General features: G+C 41.0%; 1 protein-coding gene across 7 annotated transcripts in view; it reads left to right on the top strand.

Moving 5' to 3' along the window:
* LRBA (LPS responsive beige-like anchor protein) overlaps positions 1-21,046 on the top strand; it is a 1,301,884-nt gene extending 1,280,838 nt beyond the window's left edge. For all 7 annotated transcript variants that reach the window (XM_033940548.1, XM_033940584.1, XM_033940558.1 and 4 more), the window contains exons 56-57: positions 5,635-5,786; positions 19,511-21,046. In XM_033940548.1, coding sequence (XP_033796439.1) covers positions 5,635-5,786; positions 19,511-19,601 — 243 coding nt within the window. In that variant the 3' untranslated portion in view covers positions 19,602-21,046. The remainder of the gene's footprint in view (positions 1-5,634; positions 5,787-19,510) is intronic.
* The last annotated feature ends 303 nt before the right edge of the window (positions 21,047-21,349 follow it).

The following is a 21,349-nucleotide window of genomic DNA, read 5'->3' as shown; positions in this document are numbered from 1 at the left end:
TCTTTCCTTTATGTGTTCTCCTTCGCTCTATCAATTGTAGTTCAAACTCTTCTTTCCTTTTGTTCCCATTCGTCAATGTCTTTAAATATTGTCATTTCCCCTTGTCTGTTTCTGTTTAAATTGTATTTTATTTGGCGCATTGCTTTGAGGTTTATGTACACCGCCTAGAAGGCTTGATTGGGCAGTATAAGAAATTTTAAATAAACTTGAACTTGAAACTATTGGTACAGCCAACAACATAACCCAATAAAAATGTAAGGAAGTAGTGCATAGTTCAGTGGTTATGAAGAAAAATGATCAAAGGTCCGTCGAGACAATCTTTCTGATTGCAAATAGTTAAATCTAAAATATATACGTTCCCCATATAGAAACTTCCCTAAAATCCTGGCTATATAGTGGGTGAGAAGATAGCAGCTTGGGGTTCAGATAGAGACAATTTTTTTTTTGTCTTGAAAATGGGCTCTTGAAGGCACAGATTGGTTTTAGCTAAATTTACTGTATCTGAAGATAATTGAAGGTGCTCTTTTTAAATTTTTAAGTGCCATATGTAACTTTCACTGATGCACTATGAATAAATGTTAATAGTCCTTTTGAGAAATCAGTGTTCACATATAACAGTAAACATATCCCAAAGTGTGTTAAATCTCCAGGAGAATTTTGATAATGCTTACGTTATTTTAGTATGTATGAGGCAATGTACACTTATGGCATGGCTCTTATAAAATGTAGCACAGTGTAAAAGTGTGTTCGATAACATAAACAAACCAACCAGGAGCAAAAAAAAGAGACCTATGTTCCACACTCAAAATGAAGTACTTCAAAGCAAACAAAAATGGAACAATAGCTCCTGGATGTCACAGGAAACACAGATAAATAAGTGCCAAGTTTATTCAGTCTATGTAATACAAAAATGTTTCAACATCACATGAGTACATAATCCAAATCTGTCCAGAACCAGCCAAATATTCTGGTGATAGTTCATTTTGCAAAGTGAACTTTCACCAGAATGTTTGACTAGTTCTGGACAGATTTGGCTTATGTACTCATATGATGTTGAAATGTTTTTATATTGCATATACTCAATAACATAAAAACAATACAAAGGAAAAAAGCAACCCCACAGGCAAGCTATGGAGACAAGACAAGAAAGTGGGGAAGGGACACTGGTCATGTTTATTTACAATGTAGAATTTCAGTTAAAATTCACACAAGTATACATTTAAATAAAACAAAATCAACAGACATGTATAGTCCTTTGAAAGAGAGCATAGACTGGACCTCAACACGGTCCGTGTTTCGGCCATAAGGGCCTTCCTCAGGGGTGTAAAAATTTCCCAGTAGTTGGTGCCAAATGACAAAATAAGCCAAACTGAGTTAACTTGTAGAAAAATGCATTCCTGGCTATCACAGCATTTCTCTTGGAATCATAATTGCACTTTTGAGATTGCATTAAGCAGCAGGCACCTCAGCGTGTTTTTCTGCAAGTTAACTCAGTTTGGCTTATTTTGTCATCTGGCGCCATCTACTGGGAAACTTTTACACCCCTGAGGAAGGCCCATGTGGCTGAAACACGGACCGTGTTGGGACCCAGTCTATGCTCTCTTACATAGGATTTACATGCCTGTCGTATTTTTTTTTATTTAAATGTATACTTGTGTGAATTTTAACTGAGATTCTACATTGTAAATAAACGTGATCAGTGTCCCTTCCCCACTTCCTTGTCTTGTCTCAATAGCATAAACACACACACACACACTTTTAATGTATGCATGGCCTGGGGAGAGCGCTAGTGAAGTTACAAAGTACGTGTATTCAATAATACACTAATTTACTTTGTGTGCTCTAAGCACAGACATTTGTACCTGCTCTTGCATTGGTGTAATCTGTGCAGGGTTTATGCTAGTTTTGTATAAAGATAAACAGGCACAAAATAGATGTCTTCCAGGCCACTTAACCTAGGCACCCTGTTATAAAAATACTCCTTATGTGTCTAACGAGGGTGACTCCCTTCCTTAATGTTCTAATCCCATTTTTTCTTTGACTGTCAGGCAGTTTACAGTAGTATAGCAAACGGTAGAATTGCTTAGCCCATCATGTTGAATGGCTTAAAAATGAGTGCTAATTTAATAAAGAGATCAGAGAAATCTCTGAATTCCAGAGACAGTGGAAGGGTTAAAGATTAATAACTTTAATCTGCCTTTTAATATTGGATTTCTCTAGCAAAAAGACCCCAAGTATACAATTGAACTGAACCATGACCATAAGGTTAATGGATTTTCATCAACTCAATTTTCTAAGTGTAGCAAATAATTATTTGTCATTGTCTTTGGTGCAATTTCAAAACACCCTCAGGAGATTGCAGTTTCTGAAATAAAGAAGCAAAATGAATATTGATGTGTGGAAGGCACAATCTTTCTGAGAAACATGTATCAAAATGAAGGAATTTATTTTGAAGTTGGGAGAGATCCATAAAATGGGCTTCTAAGGTTGTTCTGAATTTCTAGAGTATTTTCTTGTTTTTGAGTTGCAGAGAATATAAGCTCCTATGAAATGTTTCAACGGAGGTGAGTAATTATCTCAGTGCAAATGATCTCAGAAGCCCAAAGGGGCATGAGTCATACTTTTTGTGGGGTTGGTGAACAGATGTGGATTTCAGTCTATATGGTAGAAATGGCCCCCATACCTCCCGTGTGGTCAGTTTTGCTGTGTCTGTACAAAGTTTACAGTACTAGCTTTAATTCTATGATGTTTTATATGGCTTTTAAGAAGTTTGTCAACCACTGGAGTACAAATGATTCTGGTAAAACTGGAATATAAAATGCAAAGAATTGAATCAGGAGTTAGCAAAGTATAGCATTTTGGCTACAGCCAAATAGCAGCTTAAAGGGCAGTTAAAACTGCGTGCTAACATTTACAGACCCGTTGTATGCCTAAGCGTTTAGAATGTTAGCAGAGAGGAGAGCCAAGATGGTGTCAGGGATAGACGTGCTGTAAGAGGCTCCCCTTCTCTCGGCGTCTTTGCTCCAATTCCTCTGAGATATTCTTACCAGCTTTCACAGTGCAGGAATGCCGAAACGCAGGTGGAAACAGAGGAGCGATCTCCCGGCTTCCTCTGCCTCTTCAGTTGCACGCCAGACAGCAATAACAGCTTTTGCTGTACCTTTTGGACTGGGCGAATCCGTGTTCCGAGGGGGGGCAGACCTCGGAGCTGGACAGTGATTTTTCACTGAGCCCGCTCAACGGGAGACGTCGGGGAACGAATCTCCGTCAGAGCCGATGGTGCTGCCTTTGACCCCGGAGGTGGTTCGAACTATGCCGGGTTACCAGCAAACGGCAGAGGGAGGAGGAGGAGGCGTTCAGGGAGCGACGAGTGTGGGAAATGGAGTATTTTCTCCACTTCAGCCTCTCAGTTTCGACCCTACCAGCAGGACACATCGTGGCAGATGTTGAGATTACTAGGTCTATAATGTGCACATCACACCCTTGGCACAACTACACATGAGAGCAGCCCAGTAGATTCTAGCTTCCCAGTGGTTTCAGGTCTTTGGGAACCAGAGTTGATTTGATCCCTACTCTGGTGGACATTTCAACCCAATTTGACTGTGAGATTCTCAATCTGATGGGAAAATCAATAATGTGACAGGGTCATGCAACCACATGAGTGGTCACTCAACTCGTATGGACATTGCCTGAAAGATTTTCCAAGTGCGAGTCACTCTCTCGGTGTATTTCTTTGCCACTCACAATCACAAAGTACCCTCAGTACTGCTCTAAGCTCAGGTCACACGACAGGCTAGTGTCAGATGCCTTCCTCATACATTGGGGAGCAGGTCTTCTGTGTGCATTTCCTCCCATATCTCTGACAGGAAAGACTTTGCTGAAACTCAAGCAGGATCGGGGAACCACGATTCTCATTGTGCCTTATTGGCCCAGACAGATAATGGTTCCCTGTTCTGGAATTATTTCTGAAGAACCATGGAGACTATACTTTTTCCAACCATTATCGGCCAGAGCAAGGAAACTCTTCTACATTCCAAACTCCAGTCTCTGGCCCTCACAACCTGGATGTTGAGAGCTTAGACTTTGCTTCCTTGCATCTCTCAGAGTGTCTCCAGGATTTTGCTGGTTTCTAAGAAAGGTTTCACTAAGAGGTGTTATTCTTTTAAATGGAGGAAGTTTGCCATTTGGTTTGAGGGCAAGGCACAAATCCTCTTTCATGCCTAACACAGAACTTGCTTGAGTACCTTCTACGTCTTTCTGTGATTATCTCTGTAAGGGTTCACCTCATTGCAATTGGTACTTATCATTCTCATGTAGAAGATAAGTTTATCTCTGGCCCTCTAGCTGTTCACTGTAGAACATAAGACTTGCCATACTGGGACATACCAAAGGTCCATCAAGCCCAGTATTCTGTTTCCAACAGTGGCCAACCCAGATCCCAAGTAGTAAAACATATTTTATACTGCTTCTACTACTTTATGAGAGGTTTGCTTTTGATAAAGCCCCCTGTCAAACCTCCAGCAATATCATGGGATTTCAACATCATCCTTACTCAGCTGATGAAAGCTCCTTTTGAGCCTCTAGATTTCTGTCATCTGAAGTACTTGACCTGGAAGGTCTTGTTTTAGGTGGCAGTCACTTCATCTCTCAGGGTCAGTGTGCTTCAGGCCCTAGTAGTGCCTAAATTTCATCATAACAATGTAGTTCTCTGCATGCACCCTAAGTTTCTTCCTAAGGTACTTCTCACAAATCCAGCGAGAAATCGCCCGTAAGTGCACAGTATGACGCTGTCTCAAGGTTTTAAAGCAAGCGTTTGCACTGAGGCTCTGTGGATGTAATCCACATGTGAGAATAATTGGCCTGCTCAGAGAACACCTGCTACAGGTAAGTACCTTTATTTTATTGTTGGTTGGATTTAGCTCACACCATTTGCAGTAGTAGCTCAAGTCAAGTTATCTTCAAGGAAAGTACATTTTATGTGTATCACAAAATGTTAAATGACTATTTTCATTTCTTTGTAGTGTAATACCCGATGAAATGTACCTTACTGGTTAGCAGTTGCGAATGTGCATTGCTTAGGGGCTTGTTATTTACCAATACCTTATGTATGAACAACTGAATCTTCCTTAAACTGCAGACATAACTGAAGTGATACTATTTTAAATATTTATATCTAAGATATACAGTAGACTCTCAGTTGATCAGCACCCATGGGGATTGATAGATGCTGGATAAATGTAGTTTCTGGATGCTTGAGAGTTACTATTAAACTATGCCCCATACTATGTCGTACCATAAATTGTTCCAGACAAACTACCGGACATGTGGTAGGCAAAGCGTGAATGTACTCAGGTGTAGCGTGCTAAGTTTACACTTAAATTTCTGCCAGAAATTGATTTTATTTTCATTTTTATTTAAAGCATTACAGTATTTCTTTGGGGGGGTGGGGGGTATGGGGGGGGTTTGCTGGTTGCTTGAGTTCCAGTTAACAGAGTCTACTGTAGATATAATCTTTACTCAAATATACACTTCAAATGTGTTTCTGCTACACTAAATAGCTAAACAAGCAAAGAATGGAGGAAGAGGGATCATAATGCCAACTTTAACTTGAGTTTGAATGTTGTGTCCTTTCAGGCAATTCAACTCAGCCGAGATGGACAGTACCTGCTTACTGGTGGGGACAGTGGAGTCATAATGGTCTGGCAGGTGTGTGACCTCAAGCACCTCTTTGCATATCCCGGCTGTGATGCAGGGATCCGGTCCATGGCCATGTCATATGACCAGAGGTGAGATGATGATGGATATTTTTTAATAACAGTTACAAATTGTAATTAAAAATATACAAACTGTTACAAAATTATTTTAGCGGCGTATTGGGAAAGTTAGTAATACCCACGCACAAGATGTTCTTCGGTACTTTTTTTTAAATTATTTCCTAAGGTTCATTGGTCTATCTGAGGGCACAGTAATTTTTCAAAAATTTGATGGAACAGGACCAAATTTGGCATGGAGGGAAACTGCTCTCCCAAGGGAGCTCAGAACAGTTTACATGAATTTATTCAGTTACTCAAAGCATTTTTCTCTGTCCCGGTGGGCTCACAATCAATCTAATGTACATTACATTACATTACATTAGGGATTTCTATTCCGTCATTACCTTGCGGTTCAAGGCGGATTACAAAAGGTTAATTTAAAAAAAAACAGAGTTACAATGATAAGCAAGCGAGGTAAGTTGTAGATCTTATAAACATTTAGCGGGTTGTTGAGGGTGAGGTGGTTTGTAAAAGAGTTAATAGGTGGTCATAGTGGAAGTTCTTTTGTTATTATTAGTGCAGTAATGGGTAGATCAAATGTCAGTTTTAGAGTTACTAAACGGTCGTGATGTTATTGCTGCTTCAGGAATTTCTTGAAAAGTGTGGTTTTTATTTCTTTTCTGAACGTCCTATAGTCTGGGGTGATCATCAAGAGGTTGGAGATCTGGTTGTCCAGCCTTGCGGCTTGGGTGGCTAGGAGGCCGTCGTGTAGTTTTGTTCTTTTTACTTCCTTGATTGGGGGGGGTATGAATGGGGAGTGCGTTTTTCTGTGTCTTGTAGTGGGTGCTTGGATGAGGCGATTGTTCAAGTATGATGGGCTGTCTCCGTGTAGGGTTTTAAATAATATGCAGTAGAATTTGAATTGGATTCTTTCTTGGATTGGAAGCCAATGTGAGTTGATGAAGGCTTCAGTGATGTGGTCATGTTTTTTCAATGAGTAGATGAGTCTCAAAGCTGTATTTTGGATTGTTTGGAGTTGTCTGATCGTAGTTGCAGGGCAAGGAAGGAAGAGGATGTTGCAGTAGTCCAATATACCTAGTATTAGGGATTGTACTATAAGTTGGAATTGTGTTCTTTCAAAGAATTTTCGGACTTGTCTCAGATTTCTCATGATTGCGAATGATTTCTGAATTGTTTTATTTATTTGCGGTTGCATAGTGCAGCATCTGTCTATGGTCATGCCAAGTAGTTTTATGGTGGTTTGGATGGGATATTTGATTGCGTTTATGTCTAAGTTGGTTGTGGTTTGGATCTTGTCATTTTCGAGAAGGATGAATTTTGTTTTGTCTTGGTTGAGTTTAAGTTTGTGATTTTTCATCCAGGTTGTGACTGTTTCAAGTGTTTGGTGAAGTTTGTCTGTCATGGTAGGTTTAGAATGATCGTATGGGATGAGGATGGTGATGTCATCAGCATAACTATAGGTGGTTATGCCCAGATTGTCCAGATGCGTTCCTAGAGAAGCAGTGTAGAGATTGAAGAGGGTGGGGGATAGTGGAGATCCTTGTGGTACGCCGCAGGGGTTTGACCAGGATTCTGACTTTTCTTTGTTTGATTTTACACTGTAGGTTCTGAGTTTTAGGAATCCTTCAAACCAAGAGTATACTTTATCTGAGATGCCTATTGCGTCTAAGATCTGTAGAAGGATGTTGTGATCCACTAAGTCGAATGCCGCAGTTAGGTCCAGTTGTATGAGAAGCATTTTTTTCCCTGTACTAAGGTGTTGTCTGACGGTATCCATAAGGGAGCCTAGTAGTGTCTCTGTACTGAAGTTTGTTCTGAAGCCTGATTGCATGGGGTGGAGTAGGTTGTGGTCATCTATGTAATTGGTGAGGAGTTTGGCTACTAGGCCTTCTATAATTTTGACATATAGCGGAATTGAGGCTATAGGTCTAAAGTTAGATGGGTGGTTTTGTGGTGCTTTTGGGTCTTTTTGGATTGGGGTGATGACGATTTCACTGAGGTCAGCAGGGAATGTGCCTTCTGTGAGTGTGAATTGAATCCATTGTAGAATTATGGTGCGGAATTTTACACTAGAGGTGGTAAGGAGATATGAGGGGCAATGGTTGAGGTCACAGGAGGCATGGCTGTATTTTTGTAGAATTTGTTGAATTCTGACCATTGTATGTTGGGGAATTGAGTCCAAATTCTGTCTGCTGCAGTTGCCTCTTTTCCTGAAGGGTGGATTGTGATTGGGTTTTGATGGGATGGGTTAAGGATGAGAGTGGCTCTGGTGTTGGTAATTTTATTCTTGAAGTGTTCTGCTAAGAGGGTGGGTGATGGTGGGGGGGTGTTCGTGGTGGTTGTGTATGGTTTGGTGTCTGTTAATTCTTTCAGGATTTGGAATATTTTTTTGGAATCTTGGGTTTCCGTGCCTATGAGATTAGTATAGTAGCTTTTCCTCTTATCCCTTAGTTGATTTTTGTATTGTTTGTTGATTTTTTTCCATTCGGTTTTTGTTTGATCTTGGTTCTTTTTTCTCCATTTTCTTTCTAATCTTCTACACTGTCTTTTGAGTTGGAGTAATTCATTATCAAACCATTGGTCTGATTTCCTGCTGGTTCTGGTTTTGGTTTGTAGGGGGGCCAGATCATCAAGGATGTTGGTGGACACATTTTTCCAGTGGGAGATGAAGTTTTTTGGGTCGCAGTCTTGGATAGTTTCGTCTACATTTGACCAAAAAATGGTTGGGTCGATATGTTTGCGTGTGGTATATGTGGTTTTTTTTTATTGAGGTGTGTGTTTGGTCATGGTCCAGTTGATGTTGAAGTTGTAAGTGTAGTGGTCTGACCATAGGGATGGGGACCATGTTCCGTTAGGAGTTTGGATTGCTGGATTGGATGGTTGGTGAGTCATGAATGCAGCAATGTCCAGTTGATGACCTTTTTCATGGGTGGTTTGTGGGTTTAGGATCTGGAAGGATAAGGCATTGAGGAAGGATAGACAGTTATTTGCTGGTGTGGAGGTTGTGTCTTCTAGGTGTAGGTTTAGGTCTCCTAGGATGAGGTTATATTCTGCTGTTAATGAGTTTTGGTAGATGAAGTTTTCAAATTCAGGTCTCACTGTGGTCCAGTTTCCTGGTGTTATGTAGCAGAGCAAGCAGTTTAGTGAGTTTTTTAGTGTTGGGTTTGTGAGATGACACGCTAGGAAATCCATTTGCGGGGTGGATGTTTTTTCAAGTATGTTTAGAGTTAGGGAATTCTTGATTATTATTGCTAGTCCTCCTCCTCTTTTTTTTTCTCTGCAGGTTACTGTTATTTTGTATCCCGGCGGGCATACTTCTTTTATTCTTGGGTCTGTGTCTGAGGTTAACCAGGTTTCAGTGAGGAATAGGCAGTCAAGTTTTTCTGTTTTTATCCAATTTTTTATGTTTTCTGTTTTGGGTCCTAGTGCTCTGATGTTAACATAGGCACATGTAAGGGAGGTCGTGTCAGTCTGGGGGATGTGTGTTGTTTCCGGATATATGAGTGTTGTGGGAGATGGATGAGATTTTGTTTTCGGAAGTGTTGATCTTCTTCTCCAGGTAACAGTGATGGAGTGTTGAGTGCTGGCGTGGTGGTTCGAGTTTCTTGATGTGATTATTCTTCTGTTGGGAAGTTGGAAGTTGGTTGTACTGGAGGATGTGGTTGTGGTGGGTAAGTTGTTTGCTGCTGCTTTCCAACTAGAAATGAGGAGGATTATCAAAAGGGTGGCTAGTGTGTGTGTATGCAAGGAGAGCTTCATTTTTGATGACTGGTTCGGAGTGTTAGGTAGAAGGAATGGTTCTCCCTTTGAGTCCCAGCTGGATCGGGAGTGGCTGGTTTTTTCGTGCTGGGACAATGGGGGATTAAGTGATTTAACAAGGTCACCAAGAGCAGCGTGGGCTTGAACCCATAGCTTCAGGCTGTAGCTTTAACCCTTTCAGGACCATAAGGATCGTAGGCCAATTTTTGTGGTTTTGACGACATTTTTATGGTAAAAAGGGCTTGCAGATGCCAAAAAATTGATTTTTTTTTGTTAAATATCATTATTTTTATTTAAAAAAATCACACTTCTGGCTTATGGACAGTGTGGCAAGTGAATCTTCTCATCAATCTGGCAACGACGCTAATGAATGAATGTCGGAACCAGTTTGTTTACATAAAGGCAGTATCATATGGAATCCGTACATATCAAATTTAGAACTGTAGACTATCCCAATCAAAATTTATAGGATTTTAAAGTTATGGGACAAATATGTCCCTTGGTCCTGAAAGGGTTAACCACTGCACCACACTCTCCACATACACAGATAAATAAGCACAAGCACATACACAAGAAATAATTCCATGAGATGCTCTGCATGCTTTCCCCACCACAGTACTGCCACGCCTCTATCCCTGCCAGGTTGCCTTATAGGGATTCAGATGTGAATGTTTTTGATCATCGTCTTGTTTGCTGTGAAACCGTAGTAACGGAACTGTATGGCTTTCTTAAAGATTGCTATGTGTAGTGCCAAATGGCATTGGAGTCTTAGGCCATGCCCAATCCATCCCAGCCTTTCCTTCATTAAAGGTAGGGGAGTGGGGGGTGGTAGAGGTGTCAGGGTTGTCTTAAGGATGTGGGATGGCGGTGTAGAGGTTTGAGGGGGGCAAAAGGTTTGTGGGAGTGTCAGGGGGGGGTCTGAAGGTTTGGGGGGTTCAGGGGTCCTAGCAGGAGGGAGTGGGTATCCCTCCTTCCGGCCTACTTTGCGGAGGGGGGTTGGGGGTCCCGGCAGGAGGAAGTGGGTATCGCCTGCCAATATCAGAGAGTCCCTTCTCGCAGCCCCTCAGCTGATAACAGTAGGTGTATTTTCTCCCCGATCAGCTGAGCCATCAGGACTCCCCAAAGCCGTGGCTTTGGGGAGGCCTGCTAGTTCAGCTGATCAGGCAGGTGCAATTCTCAGCCGCTTTTTAGGTGGCTGCTGAGACTGGCATCCCACACAGAATCAGCCTGTTTATGTTTTATTGTTTATTTTTAAATTGTGATCAGTTATTTTATTTTTAATTGGAGGGGCAGAATATAAGCTGTGTTTTAAATTAATTAAATGACTAAACTATGCATGCTGTAGTTGCTTAAAATGGGAGACACACAGGGTTGTTGCAATTGAAAGATTATGGTGACTTAGGGCTCCTTTTATGAAGGTGCACTAGCGGTTTTATCGCGCACACTGGATTAGCGCGCGCTAGCCAAAAATCTACCGCCTGCTCTACAGGAAGTGGTAGCGGCTAGCGCACAGGGCAATTTAGCGCGCGCTATTCCAATCGTTAAACCCCTAGCGCATCTTTGTAAAAGGAACTCTTAGTCTCGGTAGGATCTGATTATTATGCGATGATGTGTTTCTCCCAGAGCTAAGGGAGCATATCTATTAGCGTGTTAAGGCCCAAACCATTAGCAGCAATGGTGGAATTTTAAAAAGATACATGTAGACAAGTAGAAGATAATTTTATTACTGGTCACCTGGATTAAGTGAGCAAAGACACACCCATCTATGTCTTACTGTATAAAAGCACATAGACGACTATGTGTCTTTATAAAATAGTACCACAAATCTTTCAGAAACTGGGAGTAAAACTAACCCATGTACATTTATACGTGCTCGGGAGCAGGTGAAAAGCCAGACTCTGCAAACAATTTTATAAATAGTTTTATTTATTTCAAGTTTCAAGTTTATTTAAAAATTTATTATACCGCCTAATCAGACTTCTAGGCGGTGTACATTAATCAAAAAAAAAAACATTCAAGTTAAACAGACAAACTTGTACAAAAAGGGCTATTCCCCGTAGAAGTTTGCTCCATTTGCAGGCGTCTGAAAATGTCCTCAACAGTAGGAATCGTGGGCACCAACGCTTCTGCCCCTTCTTTTCGGCATCGTGGAAAGGTATGAGAAAGACACTCTCATGCGTCCTGCCAGTGTTCAGATAGCGGCAGCCATCTTGGATACCTCAGTAATTCTGTTTTGAACATTTTTTAACTACAGCACTGATTTGGTCGTGGTAATTGAATATACTGTCAAGGATGTTTCTGAGTAATTTTAGGGTAGAAACTGATGATTAGGAATGGAATCGAGTTTGATGGGATTGAGTAATGGCTGCCCTTCTTTGAGGGGGGAAAAAAAAATCACATTTTTAATTTACTAATATTAAGAGATAGCATGTTAGTAGTTAGCCAGGTTGTAATTTTTTCTAATTTTTGATTTATTAGATTGATGTCCTCAGGATTGTTTAAATCAATTGGGTGTATTATTTGAATATCATCAGCATAGGTATAAATCGTTAGGCCTATTGACTGGCCTAGAGTAAGCAATGGGGCTAGAAAGATGTTAAACAGTAAGGGAGATAAAATGGAGCCTTGAAAATGCTTCGGAGGTAGTGCAATTGAAGATTACTTTTGATGTCCGATTGGCAAGGTAGGAAGTGAACCAATCCATGATTTGTCCAGAGAGTCCAACATCTTGAAGGCAATGTAATAGGAGTTTATGGTCAATGGAATCAAAAGTGAAAGATAAGTCAAGTGAAATGAGAGCAACAGATTTGTGGTGGTCTAGATGATAGAGGATTTTGGTAGTCAGTCCAATCATGGAAAGTTCTTTTGAATGATGTTGGTGGAAGCCAGTCTGGTTGGGGTGTAGTGCTTTGGTTTTTTTCAATGAAATCTGAGATTTGTTGAAAAACTGTTTTCTCAGTAAGTTTCACAAGAAACGGAATGTTTGATATCGGTCAATAGTTTGAGACTTCCAGGGTTCTAATTTTGTGATCTTTAATCTTGGGGTAGATGATGGATTCCTTCCAGGTTTTTGGTAGTGTGCTGGTAAGTAAACTGGTTTTGACAAGGTCAAGGATATGTGGTCCAAATATTGGGAAAAATTATTTTAGTATGAACGGAAGAATAACTTCAGAGTTGGTACCTTTAATATTCAAAGTGTTTAGGCATCTTTGAATATCTGTAAGAGTCGGTAAGATAAAACTTGAGCATGAACTAATATTATAATAATAATAATAATTGATTTCTTGTATACCGCTATACCAGAAGTTTGAAGTGGTTCACAACAAAAATTATCTGCATGAAGTGGGTGCTATTGTATGGTAGGATTAGAAGGAGTAAACAACGAATATTTGAAAAAGAAGAAAATAACAGCAAAAAATAGTTTTTAGTGTAAAGTTGAAGGTGAGGAAGGTAGTTTTTTATGCCAATGATTTGCTTTGATATCAGCTGATGCCGCATCCCATTTCTGAGGCATTTTCCACCTCTTAGATAGAAAATTAAGTACAGTTTCCAAGTTTGTTAAAATTTACTATCCCGCTCCAAGGGTCAGAGCCCTCTGGATGGCTTACAATCTAAAAAGCCAAACAATTAAAATTACGTAAATCAATATAGGAAAACAATTAAAATAAAACAATTTAAAATCAATTAACTTAAAATTACATAAAGCAATAATCCATACAAGCAAACCATAAAATAAATTTCTAATCTCTCCAGGATTCTCTCCATACCAAACCGCTATTAACCATTCCCATATGCCTCAGAAAAGAGGAATGTTTTTAAATCTGTTTTAAATTTATCTAAATTCCCTAACAGTCTAATTGTTAAAGGTATATCATTCCAAAGGAGTTGAGTGGGTTTAATATAATAGTAAATATTTAGTTATTTGGACCACTTGGTTTAAAGTATTGGTAATTTTGATGTTTGTAATTTTTTATGAGGCATTTTATGCATATATTGGCATATACTCACAGAAATGACTTCATAAACTGACTGCCTTTGTGTTTTTTTACAACATTCCTAGCAGTGTTCATTTTTCTTTTTGTTAAAGAAAAAACACTGAAAGCAAGCAAGGGCAGGGTTTCAAGAATGCTTTCCCAGCATACGTTTGTAGATGATGCGGAGGTGGGAAGGTTTGTGATGGAATTGTAGTGAGGGTGCAAAAGGGAAGGTAAGACTCGTGTGGTAGATATAGAACAGTGTGTAATATGGCCAATGTATCTGGGAGATGGAAGTATGTAGAGTGGGATTTTGAATGGGTAGCATTTTGGTGGGAGAAGTATTGAATGTATGGGGACAAGGGGGTTCTGTATGTTTCATAGTAGGTATAGGAGGGGCATGTATGTACAGGGTATAAACTGGAGATGTGAGAGTGTGTCAAAGGTGGATGTTTGTTTGTAGGGTTTGTTTATGAAAGTAGTGGTCTGCTGGGTAAGTAACTCATGATATGTTTGTGGAGTTCTTTTGAGGAGGAACTTATAGGGTTGTGGAGTATTTGATTTTTGAAGGTATGGTTGTATGTATAGATGGAAGGGTGCTTGGGACATGTGTACATTTTGGATTGTGTGTCTGGATTGCCTCTATTGGAAGTGATTGTATGTCTAGTGTGTGGGTGGATGTATATTGAATTGAAACATAGAACCATGACGACAGATAAAGGCCAAATGGCCCATCTAATCTGCCCGTAACCATTAACTCTCTCTCTCTCTATAAGAGATTCCATGTAGAGAAAGACACGGGGACATTGAAATTTGTCCCCGTCCCTGCAGGAACTCAATTTCCCTGTCCCATCCTTGTGAGTTTTGTCACTGTCGCTGTCCCTGTTCCATTCCTGTAAGCTTTTCCTTAACCGCACAAGCCTCGAATACTTATGATTTTAAAGTGTGCAGATGAAGACAGAGCTTGCAGGAATGGGGCAGGGACAGGAAAAGAACTTGCAGGGATGGGATGCCTGCCCTTCCCGCCCACATGCCTATCCCACACTTTCTTCAACCTTTTGATACCTATGGACCAGCGGAAATAAAAGAATTATTTTGTGGACCAGCACCAGTCTGCAGATCAACAGTTGAAGAACACTGGGCTAAGTCGTGGGCCAGACCCCACCCATCTCAGCCCAATCTCCTCCCCAGACCCCGCTCCCATAATAGTACTAATTGTAACACCATTTTTTCCATTCATTTTTCATATATATATATATATACACACACACAGTATAATCTTATTAACAACACATAATGGTTAACCACAAAATTAAACTACACAAAGCACACTGTATGCTTCTCAACATTCATTCCTACTAGAAAACAGATAACCCCAATCAAATACAAGACTAAAAACTCAGGGAGCTATGTGGAGTCCTGGCCGAACCATTATCTGAGCTTTTCAATCTCTCCCTACGCTCAGGAAGAGTCCCCTTGGACTGGAAAACTGCCAACGTAATCCCACTTCACAAAAAGGGCTGCAGGACAGAGACGGCAAACTACAGACCGGTGAGTCTCACGTCTATAGTGTGTAAACTCATGGAAACACTCATCAAACGGAACCTTGACATAATCCTGGACGAAGAAAACTTACGAGACCCCCACCAGCACGGGTTCACCCAGGGTAGATCCTGCCAATCTAATCTGATTAGCTTTTTCGACTGGGTTACTAGACAACTGGATGCAGGAGAGTCACTGGACGTGGTATATTTGGACTTCAGTAAAGCATTTGATAGCGTCCCACACAGAAGGCTATTGAACAAATTGAAATCGATAGGATTAGGAAGCACTCTAACTGCATGGGTTGGAGATTGGCTAAACGATAGACTTCAGAGGGTGGTGGTGAACGGTACCCCATCCAAGGCGTCAAGAGTGACCAGTGGGGTGCCGCAGGGCTCGGTTCTGGGCCCAATTCTATTCAATTTATTCATAAGAGATATGACACAAGGACTTAAAGGAAAGGTAGCACTATTCGCTGACGACGCCAAACTTTGCAACATAATAGGCAAAAGCTTATTACCTGATAATATGACACACGATCTACGACTGCTGGAAAGATGGTCAACTACTTGGCAGCTAAGCTTCAATGCTAAAAAATGCAAGGTGATGCACCTGGGAAAGAAAAATCCGCACAAAAATTATGTACTGAATGGTGAGACCTTAGTTGAGACCAAGGCAGAACGCGATCTAGGGGTGATTATTAGTGAGGACATGAAGGCTGCCAATCAAGTGGAGAAGGCTTCCTCCAGGGCAAGACAGATGATAGGTTGTATCCGTAGAGGATTTGTCAGCAGGAGACCTGAAGTCATGATGCCGTTGTACAGATCCATGGTGAGGCCTCACTTGGAGTACTGTGTTCAGTTCTGGAGACCACACTACCGTAAGGACATACTGAGGATCGAGTCAGTCCAGCGAATGGCGACCAGGATGGTCCTGGGGCTCAAGGATCTCACGTATGAAGAAAGACTAAAAAAATTGTGGCTGTACTCACTTGAAGAAAGAAGAGAACGGGGAGACATGATTGAAACGTACAAATACATCACGGGACGTATCGAGTCAGAAGATAAAATCTTCTGTCTCATGGGACCCTCAACAACCAGAGGGCATCCGCTGAAAATCAGAGGAGGGAAATTTCATAGCGACTCCAGGAAGTACTTTTTCACCGAGAGAGTGGTGGAGCGTTGGAATGGACTCCCACTGCAGGTGATTGAGGCCAGCAGCGTGACTGATTTTAAGAAGAAATGGGATACTCATGTGGGATCTCTAAGGGAATGAACTCTGGGGGGAGGCTAATTGCAATGGGCAGACTTGGTGGGCTATAGCCCTTTTCTGCCGTCAGTTTCTATGTTTCTATGTTTCTACTATATACAAACGAAACCCTAAGATTCAAGACTGCATGCAGTACAACCCCAGAGAAAAAAAAACAAATGCATTTCTTCCTGAACAGTGCAAAATGCAGACAGCAGATGTAAATTCTTAAAACTGACACAATTCAATCATTAAATTCAAAAATAAAATCATTCCCCCTACCTTTGTTGTCTCCCTCCCTCCATGCTGTGCCTTACCTTCTGGCCTTCTCCCACCTGGCCATTTTATTCCACCCCCAGTGTTATCTTCGGGCTGGCTCCCTCTTCCTCAGTGCTGCAGCGCATGAGGAATTTGGGCAGTGGTTCCTCATGTGTCCTGTGCCTCATCTGGAAGCCTTCCCTCTGACATTGCGATGTCATAGGCTTCCAGTTCAGGCGCAGGACGTGCATAGGAGCCGCTGCCCATGGCTTTGTGCACTGCAGCACTGAGGAAGAGGGAGCCGACCCGAAGATAATGCTGCGTCGATCGCACCGCAGACTGGTGGCTGAAGATCACTGTCTTGGGCCTGATGCATGTGCCGGCCCTGTGAACCAGTAGGAAATTTCTGTGGACCAGCACCGGTCTGCGGACCGGCGATTGAAGAACATGATTTACTATAGAGTGTGTAGAAATATGTAGGGGTGTGGGGTGGGATTAGAGTATGAGGGAAGGTATTCAGAATTATAGAGGCTGCTTGGGGTGTGCATATGTGGGTGATCGGGGGAGTGGGAAAGTAGCTTTGAATGTGCCTTTTGGACCCACCATTTTAACAACTGCTTCAGTTAATTCATATCTTCCTGTGTTGCCAAGTAATGGTGGCAGTGGGAAGGTAACACCTTTTGGAACAGAGAGTTGGTCAACATTAGAAACATAGAAACATAGAAATAGATGGCAGATAAGGGCCACGGCCCATCTAGTCTGCCCACCCCAATGACCCTCCCCTACCTTTCTCTGTGAATAGATCCCACGTGTCTATCCCATTTGGCCTTAAAATCAGGCACGCTGCTGGCCTCAATAACCTGAAGTGGAAGACTATTCCAGCGATCAACCACCCTTTCAGTGAAAAAGAATTTCCTGGTGTCCCCGTGCAGTTTCCCACCCCTGATTTTCCACAGATGCCCCCTTGTTGCCGCAGGACCCTTGAAAAAGAAGATATTTTCTTCCACCTCGATGCGGCCCGTGAGATACTTGAATGTCTCGATCATGTCACCCCTCTCTCTGCGTTCCTCGAGTGAGTACAGCTGCAACTTATCCAGCCGTTCCTCGTATGGGACATCCTTGAGTGGCGAGACCATCCGGGTGGCCATTCTCTGGACCGACTCTAGTCTCAGCACATCCTTACGGTAATGCGGCCTCCAGAATTGCACATAGTATTCCAGGTGGGGCCTCACCATGGATCTATACAATGGCATAATGACTTCAGGCTTACAGCTGATGAAACTCCTGCGTATGCAACCTATGATTTGCCTTGCCTTGGATGAAGCTTGCTCCACTTGATTGACAGTCTTCATGTTCTCACTGACGATCACCCCTAAGTCTCGTTCTGCTTCAGTTCTTGTTAGGATCTCGCCATTAAAGGTGTAAGTCTTGCATGGATTTTGGCTGCCCAGGTGCATGACTTTGCATTTTTTGGCATTGAAGCTGAGTTGCCAGGACCTAGACCAGTGCTCTAGAAGGAGTAGGTCGTGCATCATGTTGTCGGACATTGAATTTATGTCTGTTGTGCTTTTGCCCACTACATTGCTTAGTTTGGCGTCATCGGCGAATAAAGTTATTTTACCTCGCAGCCCTTCTGCCAAATCTCTTATAAAGATGTTGAATAGGATCGGGCCCAGGACTGAGCCCTGCGGCACTCCACTGATTACCTCCGTCATTTCGGAGGGGGTGCCGTTCACCACTACCCTCTGAAGCCTACCTCCAAGCCAGTTCCCAACCCATTTCGTCAATGTGTCGCCCAATCCTATAGAACTCATCTTGCTCAGCAACCTGCAGTGTGGTACGCTATCGAATGCTTTACTGAAGTCCAGGTATACGATGTCCAGGGACTCCCCAACATCCAGCTTCCTCGTCACCCAGTCAAAGAAGCTGATCAGGTTGGATTGGCAGGATCTCCCCTTAGTAAATCCATGTTGACGGGGATCTCGTAGATTCTCCTCGTTCAGAATCGTATCCAATTGGCGTTTGATTAGAGTTTCCATTAGTTTGCACACTATTGATGTGAGACTCACCGGTCTGTAGTTTGCTGTCTCCATCTTGGAGCCTTTCTTGTGGAGTGGAATGACGTTAGCCGTCTTCCAGTCCAATATACCATAAAAAGCAATGAATTATAATTCTGGAGACCTGGTTCTTTAAAAATACTGACCTGATATTCATATTGTCTTCCGACATGTCAAATTTGGTGAATTTCTGTCCCTCTTGTGGTGAGTTATCTTGCCAACATGTAGATATCAATCCTTTCTACCTTATTCTTTTCAGCATTCAATTTGTAGGAAAGCAGAAAAGCCAATTTTCCTAAACTTGTAGTTGTTAGGAAATTTTCTTTAATGTGTGCATTCAGAACCAATACTATGCATGTAGCACACCTGTAGGTGTGCTAGCTCTCTAGCGTAAGGTTGCATACATCTGAGATAACCGATAACAGCAACCACTATTTCAAAACTTTGTTCTGCGAAGTACAGTAAAACCTTGGGTTGCAAGTAACTTGGTATGCAAGTGTTCAAGCAAAACATTTTATTAAATTTTAACTTGATATACAAGCAAGATCTTGCAATACAAGTACATACAGTATACACATGTTGCATCATCACAACTGAGTCGATGGTTCTTCTCTCTCTGATGCTGCGGGAGTGTAGTGACTGTTCTAAACAAGCGAAGTCTTGCAATACAAGTACATATAATATTTTGTATTAAAGTTTTAGAGTTGTGGAACGAATCATCAGAGTTTTCATTATTTCTTATGGGGAAATTTGCTTTGATATACGAGTGTTTTGGAAAACACAACTATAGATTATTTTGTTGCAATGAACTGGAGAGGACCAGCTAGGAAAATGTGCATTGATGGGACTTCTACTCAAATCCTTCTCCCTTACCCTTCTCTGTTGTATTTTCTACTAGGTGTATAATGACTGGAATGGCTTCTGGAAGCATAGTGCTGTTCTATAATGACTTCAACCGGTGGCATCATGAATACCAGACCCGATACTGACAGGCAAACTCGACAAGATGTACTGTAGCACGAACACTGGCGACTTCTATTGCAACAAGACTATGAAAGTAGCAGAGCTACACAATATCCTGCCATAGCACACTTACTTCTGAATAGCTATATTACATCTGAATGTAACTTAATAATTTGCTTAAAGAAGCAAACCTATTTTTAAAGTCAATTGCTATTTTTGTAGATCTTGCTTTACTTTGGGGGGGGAGGGGAACAGGCAAAGAAGCAGAAAATAATGGCTGCTGGTTTCTGTAGTTAAAGATATATATTTTTAGTCATAATGAAAAGTCTATTTTCACCTGCATACAGAAGGAAACTATAATTGGTGGTTCAAGAACCTTCTACTTATATTAGAGGGAAACACATTATCCATCCATAGCTTTATCTGTAACTTTAAAGAATCTGATTTTTAACAAAGTTGAAAGGGGAAGGGGTTATTATCTTTAAGTGGGGGCATTTTAATTCATGCCACCTGTACTATAGTTGGTGTCTTGGTATTATTATTATTTTTTTTTTTTTTGCCCAAAATGATTGTACTACTTCAGCTTTGAAGTTTTGGGGTGAACCAATAGTGATATTTAAATTATGATAAATCTGAGTGGAAAAACTTTACAATCAATCTTTTTTATCAATATTTACTATTCTAGCATGTTTTGATGCTTATGAAATTACCGTTTTCTCCTTTTAATTTTGCTGTGTACTTAGGAAATGAATTCTGTATTAGTGGAGATGGCATTACATCATTCTTCTAGCCAATGATAACGGAGCACACCAAAATGTGCATTGTTCCTCAAAGCAAAGAGAGCAAAATGAGTTTGCGTTCTTTTGATTCATGTCCTAGCTGAGGTGTACTTGAGCTAGACAGCAGTACCAAAGCATGTATTTCTGCTGAGACTGAAAAGCCCTAACGGGGCTCCTACATAAACACCAACAAGCTTTTTTGTAGACTTCCAGGTCTCAGTTTTGTTCCTCTCCGACATTCAATCTATAACCATACAACTGCTGGATTAGCACTCAACCTTTGTGTTCTGCTAGCACCAAATTTAATCATGTTAATAGAGGGTCTCCTCCATTTGGGGGAGAGGAATGAAAAAATGTATATTCAGGAACAATTAATTGTTTTGGTGTTGAATAATTTTACTTTTCTACAGGATTGCTGTGCAGAATTCTGTGAAAATATTTGTGAAAAGAACTGTATTGTTTTGTAAGTCTGTATTGCATTAAAGAACTACTTTGTATGTCGTGATCTGTATGAGTTGAAAAAAAACCTGCATTCCATAATCTGTATTGGTTATATGACTTTCTCTACCTGCCTGCAGAAGCAGTTCACACTTTTCTAAGCATCTGGTGACTGACTGTCTTTTAAGAAACATTTGGAATGAAGTTGCTCACTTTTGAGTGATGAAATTAAATAAAATGACATTTGTAATTGAGAACTTGATGTTGAGTCCTTCTTGGCATTTTAATAGGCAAGTTTAATAAAGAACTTAGCAGCAAGCTGCTCCAAGTTTTATCCCATTGTTACTTGGAATTATGAGTTTTGATAGAAAAAAAGGGGGGGCTGACACTAAATTAAGGTATTCCCTACGGGCTTTAATGCTAAAGCATTCAAGGCTTGGAGAAGGTATGTTTACATTTATAGAAATGGCTTCCTATGTTAGTACTCCAAAAAGCTATACATATAGTAGCACTTTCATTTAGAAAATGATTTATATACATTTATAAATGTTCCACAC

Source organism: Geotrypetes seraphini, chromosome 1, assembly GCF_902459505.1.
Source record: "Geotrypetes seraphini chromosome 1, aGeoSer1.1, whole genome shotgun sequence".
NCBI classification, from domain to species: Eukaryota; Metazoa; Chordata; class Amphibia; order Gymnophiona; family Dermophiidae; genus Geotrypetes; species Geotrypetes seraphini.
The sequence above is the reverse complement of the archived record's forward strand: the minus strand, read 5'-3'. Positions and strand labels throughout refer to the sequence as shown.